The sequence below is a fragment of the Penaeus monodon genome, chromosome 11, assembly GCF_015228065.2.
Source record: "Penaeus monodon isolate SGIC_2016 chromosome 11, NSTDA_Pmon_1, whole genome shotgun sequence".
In the NCBI taxonomy this organism is placed as follows: domain Eukaryota; kingdom Metazoa; phylum Arthropoda; class Malacostraca; order Decapoda; family Penaeidae; genus Penaeus; species Penaeus monodon.
Window position 1 is genome coordinate 8,136,703 of NC_051396.1, and position 7,500 is coordinate 8,144,202.

General features: G+C 35.2%; 1 protein-coding gene across 2 annotated transcripts in view; it reads left to right on the forward strand.

Annotated features, from left to right (window-relative positions):
- LOC119578714 (major facilitator superfamily domain-containing protein 10-like) overlaps positions 1–7,500 on the forward strand; it is an 11,318-nt gene that overhangs the window by 869 nt on the left and 2,949 nt on the right. Inside the window, exons 2-8 of one of the 2 annotated variants that reach the window (XM_037926306.1) lie at positions 1,141–1,302; positions 3,741–3,948; positions 4,860–4,963; positions 5,858–6,016; positions 6,311–6,484; positions 6,696–6,801; positions 7,152–7,372. In XM_037926306.1, the coding sequence (XP_037782234.1) occupies positions 1,147–1,302; positions 3,741–3,948; positions 4,860–4,963; positions 5,858–6,016; positions 6,311–6,484; positions 6,696–6,801; positions 7,152–7,372 (1,128 nt within the window). In that variant the 5' untranslated portion in view covers positions 1,141–1,146. The remainder of the gene's footprint in view (positions 1–1,140; positions 1,303–3,740; positions 3,949–4,859; positions 4,964–5,857; positions 6,017–6,310; positions 6,485–6,695; positions 6,802–7,151; positions 7,373–7,500) is intronic. The other variant, XM_037926307.1, reaches the window with a different exon arrangement.

Sequence of the window (7,500 nt, forward strand, 5' to 3'; positions counted from 1 at the left end):
TTACGGGATTTTAGATACTGAAGATCATCTCATAACTGAGAGTGCAAAGTAAGCATGACTGTAAAATGTTAAAATCGTGGTAAGCCATTGACGTAGATCTTTTCATTTTTATTTGATCCTGTCAGAGATATTTTGATATTAGGTTTATTTATAGATTTGATCTGATTTGTGATTTTCTCTCTCTCTCTCTCTTTCTCTCTCTCTCTCTCTTCTCTCTCTCTCTCTCTCTCTCTCTCTCTCTCTCTCTCTCTCTCTCTCTCTCACTCTTTCTAGGAAGGAGACTGAATTAATAAAAATTTAAGTCTTTGAGTCGACATGTTGTAAGTCAATGAATATATATTTTTTTTAAAGCCTCTAAGCAAGTTCTCTCATTTATTGTTTTATTGGTCGGCCCTAATGTACAGTGTTAAATTTTTTGAGGTCAACCCTAAGGATATAACAATTTTTGAATCAATGTCCGTTCAAATTCAAGAGCTTAATGTAGGTGGGAGGTGTCGGGTAGGGGCACACAGTGGAGCATGTGCGTTTTCTTAAGATTTTTGAAATTATAATATTTGATGCTAAAGAGTCCATTGATAATATTGATAGAAAATGTAGGTAACCGTTCCATCTGTAATTCTTTACAATACAGACGCACTCACAAGGGACTACGTTCACAACTCTGTAACCTAATTCTTTCAACAGTTCTAAGTTGCCGTAACTAGGTGTGGAGCCCTCCACTCCCCTGCAAACACGGCTCACACCCCAGTAATCATGGCAAGTAGGACTGAAACTCGGAAACATGGGGTGGACTTAGTCTGTGAGCAGCAATTTGTGTAATTTTGTCCTTTATTTATGGTGTTACCATTTGTGTCTGCAGATTTTTTTTTTTCTACCTGTGCCTGCAACTTTTTGTCCTCTTTAAGAGTATCATCTTCAATTTGTATTATCCAGCCATACTGTAAAGATCAACCTCTCCATCATGCAAGCTTCAAGAAATAAGCATTGCAGAACCTCTTTTTGAGAACTCTGAAAACCCCAAGAGAACAAGCCCAAAGCACGTTTCTTGCAACGAGAGACTAGAAGTAGGTCCACCTGGCTTCTAAACATTTACCATTATGTTTTATTTCCTTACCCTTATCTGTTATTCCTTATTTTCAGAACAAAATGGTGACCTTACGATCAGGGACAAGGACAAGAGGAGAAGAAACTAAAGAGGCAAAGTCTGAGGTTCTTGTAAATGGCAAACATACAGGCACTCTGAATGGAAAGTCTCCATTGCTTAATGGTCACACTAATACACACCCTAAGAAGGATACAAATGTAAGAGTGAGCAAATAGATAAAATTGTGTAGATAATAAACTTCTTTTTTTTTTTCTTTTTTTTCTACATGATATTGTAGTGTTTTGTTTGTTTGATAGGAAAAAAAGTTTTTTTGTTTTTTGTTTTTTTATCAGTTGGTCATCTCATTTATAGGGACTTTTATTTTGATTGACAATTAAGAAGTTTTTTTATCACATGTATCATCACTAGTATTATTTGACTGAGAATAGCTAAGCACATTTTTTTTTTAACTGAGCCTCTTACATTTGGTATTGTTTTAACCCAGTGCTCCTGGAAAAATGCGGAATTCACTGTAGATTTGTCTTGTGAAATGTTTTACACATAGATGGCTCAATTACTGCTCAGTCACCAAAGAGTCAGTGTATATATATCTTGACCTCACCAGATTTCACCTTTGCTTGATTTTTTTTTTTTTTCTTTCTTTCTTTCTTTCTTTCTTTCTTTCTGATGCTATCAATATTCATGCTGTTATTATTATCGTTGATATTTTTATTATCACGATGTTATTATTATTAACCTTACTAATAGCAGTATAAGATAGAAAATATATCTATATATTTCCATAAATCAAGGAAAAGGGTAAACAGATGAGATAGGTGGTAATAGTAAATGATTCCTTGGTGACTAAGTACTCGTGGAGCCATCTGTGTGTTAAGACAATTAATAAACTAACTTTAGGTGGGTATGACAAGTACGTACATGCCATTCCTTGTGGCAGTGGGTTAAATCTTATATGATAATAAATTGTTGTTTTATCATTTGCGTTATAAGCACTGATATTAAGTTTGTGTTTAAATGCCTTTTTTTTTTTTTTTTTTTTTTTTTTTTGCTTAAAAATGCTAACCCAATAACTTTCTCTTCTCTCTCAGTTAAACAACTGTGCATTAGAAACTTAAGTAAAGTTACAGCTGTGTTCATGCTTTTGCCAAAGTATTTTTCATCTGGATATTTCTTTAGTAATATAATAGTTTGTGTTTTTTACAACATGACACTGTTTCTCAAAGCCTACCGATGAAGAATGTTTATATTTTTAAACATCTAAGCGACACAGTTTCCGTTTGCTAGGAGAGGAGTGTCAGTAATGATTTTTTATTTAATATACCTCTATCAGAGTTTTCTTATATTTTTATATGCACATTTTACAAGCCAGTTTATGATTAACCACTCTGTTGCTATAGTTATCTAATCTGATATAGTGAGATAATCAATAGGCCTAGATTATACAGTCCTGTGGAGGAAAGTAGGAAGAGCTTATCTCTTTGTGAAATTGTTATTCCTCAGTTACCCCTTTTTTACTATTGTCATTTTGAACACCATGGAGAGAGGACTATTGCTGGTTTCAGTTAAGAATTAAGTATTTGACATTTGTAAGATACAATAGTTCAGTAGACTAAGGCACCTAAGTACCGTTCATGTACTCTGGAGTTAAAGCCTTTTTGGTACCTCCGTTTGCTAGGATCCCAGCTATTCTTATTCTTGGGGGGTATAGAACCTGTTGGTTGAAGCTGTTATTATTATAATTATGATCATTTTTATTGATATAGATATTCATTCTGCTAGACATGTTAGATATGACTATTGCTTTTGTTGAAGTTAAATTTTCTTCTTAGTATGTCATTCCTACACTTTGAATAACTTGTTGTAATTTTTTTTTTTTTTACATTTGATATTCATTACATGAGTTTTCAGTCTAGGTAATATTGGTAGATAATGTGTGTCTTCATTTCTTTTAGTTTATATAATAGGTTTCATCTTTAGTTTGGTAGTGGGCTGCATTTACAGTTAATGGTCTGATGATATTTAGTCTTTAGTCTTGAAAAACAGGTTGCACCCAACGTGTTTGTGTGAAAATTTTGACAAACAATAGTTTTTGTATTTTCTTTAACCCTTAGCTTGCAAAAGGCAGTAATTGGAATGCCCAAATATGCAAACACACTGGACAAATCATGGCAAAGGTCATTGCCAGAATTAAAAATAATAAAATCATACATGTTATAACTATCAAAATTAATTTGATTTGAGCTTAAAGAATTATGTGTTAAAGTAAACCAAAAATGTATTTTCCTACCCTTTGTGCATAACTATGAAGGTTTGAACTCTGCCATGCTTTAGAGGGTAATAATATATATCTTATTTTTTTGTGTGAATTGGAAATTTGGCTTGTTTACTTTTTCATGTGAGAAGCTTTGTTGATCATGAGGGCTTTGAAACTTTTTTTATGATAAGTAATTTTTTTCTGTTTGTCGTATTTGGCTTAATGATATTTCAATTTTTGTTTTTGCTTGACTTGAAAATTCTGAATGCAGAAGTTCACATATGATTTTTTTTCTTTCTTTCTTTATATACACCCCATAAATAGGCATTGGAATCTGATGAGATAAAATAACATAATATACTTTATATGATTTTCTTACAGGGTTCTTCCAAGATGCAGAAAGTAATGTTCATCAGCTTACTTCTGGATCTCCTCGGCTTCACTGTCATTCTGCCGCTGTTTCCTGCCCTGTTGGAATACTACTCGAGAAATGATAGCAGTGGACTGTACTCCACCTTGCTCTCGTGGATTGTTGCCTTCCAGGAGGCCATCGGAATTCCTTCCAAATTCCACTCTGTGTTGTTTGGAGGTATTAGCCTTTTTCTCTTTCTTTCTTTTTCCAGTTTTTACTCCTTATTTTCTTCATAGCCGTTGTGTTGATTGGAGGGTACGGAAAATTTTGGGGGTAGATTCGGTGTGGGTATATAGCTTCTTTGTATGGATTTAAAGATAAAAAAATTTTGTCATCGTATAGTAAGAGAAACAAAAAATTGAACTGCATAGCCTGAGTTGTGGTCCACAGACTGTTGCTTCCAGGATTGAGCTTTGCCTCGCACTCCATGTCTCAAGTTTGTTTCTTCTCTAATACTTTTTCTGTCTATTGGTTTGATGTTTGTTTCTATTTTCTTTTATATTTTCTTTTTTCTTTCTTTCTTTCTGTGCTCATTCCATCTTGCCTCTGATCACTTCTCCCCCCCCCCTTCCTTCCTTTCAATTCTTATAGCAAGTTATCTCCTATCTCTCTTGCATGTCTCATCTTCTTGTCCTTCCTGAACAAATTATGCACTTCAGTTATACTTTTGTGTAGTGCTGAAGTAGTGAAATATTTGGCAGTATGTTAGTTATTATTATTTTAAAGATAGAAAAGTTATACCACAGACTTATACTTCATCTTATGCCACTTCCAATAACATTTACTACTATCCTCATTCTTCATTTTTTCTTCTTTTTATTGTTTTGTAGAAAGTATTTTGACTTTGTTGCTGTTTTCCTTAATTTTGTTTTATATTGTGCCATTTTCATTCATGATTATTGTAGTTCTCAAATAACAAAATCAAGATAACCTTTTAGTCCTTGGTACTTATACTTTCAATTTTGTTTTTATTTTAAACATTCACCATACACCAATTTGTTAACATGTATCCCTACTTATTTACACAAACATGTAGAATTACTTCCCAATCCATTTATTTATCGTTTTTCCGTGTTCTTCGTCTCTAGGCCTGTTGGGGTCCCTGTTCTCCCTCCTGCAGTTCCTGTCATCACCCATCACCGGGGCCTTGTCTGATGTGTATGGTCGAAGGACGGTGTTTATCTGTACCTTGGTATGACAGGAGACTGTTTGCTTTTTCGTTCATGATGTGTTGAATGTTTTTTTCCTCTTTTTTTTTGTTATTATTATTATTATTATTATTATTTTTATGATTCGTATCAATTCATAATATTTAAATATTTTATGTATTGCAGTCAGCAGGAATTAACCCCTCTTCCGTAGATAATAAGCTAATTGGTACATATATAATGTTCGAGACACTGTATATTTATTTACACAATTGTGTTTATAGTTTTTAATCTTTAGACAGCATGTTAAGAAATGTTTTAAAAAGTTAGTCAAAGTCAAGGAAGCTTATTCATTATTTTATTGTTTGTAGCAAATACAAACTAAAGAGACAAATAATACTAAATGTAAAGTACAGTGGATAATAGCATGGCATATGTAAAAGTAGATATATGACATATAATATGTAGATATATAATATACATCTACTCATGTATGTACATGCATCACTCGCCTGACCTCACACACACACACACACACATACATACATACACATACACACAAACATACATGAAAGAGAGAGTGAGAGTGTGAGAGAGTGAGTGAGAGTGTGTGAGAGAGTGGTGAGAGTGTGTGAGAGAGTGAGAGTGAGAGTGTGTGAGTGAGAGTGAGAGTGTGTGAGAGAGTGAGAGTGAGAGTGTGTGAGAGAGTGAGAGTGAGAGTGTGTGAGAGAGTGAGGTGAGAGTGTGTGAGAGAGTGAGAGTGGTGAGAGAGAGTGAGAGTGTGTGAGAGAGTGAGAGTGTGAGTGTGTGTGTCTGTGTGTCTGTAGAGAGATAGATTTATATAATATATATTGGCAGTGTATACAAATACATAAAATAATAAAATTATTATATATTTTCTTGTCTTATTTTTGTCTTTGTTTACTTTCTGGTGTTAGATTGGAGTGGCAGCCTCATATGGTATGTGGGCCATAGCCAGTAACTTTGCCCTCTTTGTGCTGGCAAGAATTATTGGAGGAGCCACCAAGGGCAATGTGTCTCTTGCTTACTCCATAATGACGGACATTTCGGAGGAAAAGACGAGGGCAAAGGGAATGGTAAGGAATGTCTATCTTTTCTCCTTTTTTCTTTTTCTATCTCTCTTTTCTGTAGAAGAAAACTAATGTTTTGTTGAATCTTTGTATCTGTTCTTAAGTCTGTTCTCACACACTACCCAGTCTTCACCTCCTCCTCATCTCCCCACTCCTCTTCCTCTTCTCGTTTTCTATTTTGTAGTTCATCTATTCTTTGTCCTTTCCTCAATGAATTATCCATACATCCTCCAGAGCTTATTCTTTATTTTTATTCCTATTTTAGATCTAATTATCCCATCCTCCCCTTCTCCACCACAGGCCATGATCGGTGTGGCCTTCAGCATTGGATTTACGGTGGGGCCAGCCATCGGGGCCATGTTCTCACGCTGGGGCAGCACAGGCTGGTTCATGGCCTCAGCTCTCTATGCTCTTGTGCTGGCTCTCCTCAATGTGCTGTACTTCTATGTCTTCTTTGAGGAAACATTGCCTGAGGTACGATATAAAAGGGAAAGAGAGTTTGAGCATGAATGTGAATTTCATGTATTTGTATTGTGGTAGGAGAGAATGGAAATGTAAGTGGTGTATATATTGCTTATTGATGTGTGCATATATCTATATTGTACAGGTGTCTACTTTTTTTCTTTTTTTTTTAACAAGGTTGATGCTAATATCCATATCTTTCATTCCCACTCATGTCTTGTAGTCGAAAAGAAGAAAATCACTCGGTACTGGGTTGTCCGAGGCTTGGGATCTCATCAGCCCTTTCTCCCTCTTCAGTTTCAGATCTGTGAAAGGCCTAGAAAAGGAAGGTCAGTAGTTTTTCAAGTATGAGTGCAAGTGCCAGTGCTTGTAATAGAAGGAATAATAGTAATAGTAGTACATTAGTAGTATTTATATTAATTTGTTGGACTGAACCTGTTGGTCTTGAATATATATTTTATGTGAGAGCACTAGTTATTTTCAAAATGTTTTTAGTCAGATGTTATACAAATGTTGATTTTGTTGTCATTCAATATAAAAAGTTTTTAATCCGGAGAGAAAATTTAAACACATCAATAATATGCAGCTGAGGCTCCTCCACTCGCAGTCGGCCAAGCACCTGAATTGGAATTAGAAAAATATATCTCGTACTTGATTCTCACAGCAAATTCCTTTCCAGAACGTGCCAAATTAATAAGACTTGGACACGTGTACTTCCTGTACCTGTTCTTGTACTCTGGCCTGGAATTCACACTCACCTTCGTTACACACCACAAGCACCATTACACCTCAATGGACCAGGGCCGGATGTTCACTTTCCTGGGGCTAGTCATGGCGGTGATGCAGGGCGGATACGTGCGCCGCATCAAAGACGGGAGTGAGAAATATATGGCTAATGTGGTACGTGTGAAGTTGGTTTGAACGCTACTGTTTCTTTCTTTTTTCTAGTGTAGATTAGGTATGATTTTCTTTTTTTTTTTTTGGGGGGGGGCATTGTGTGTGTGTGTGTTTTCTTCATGAGAGGGAAG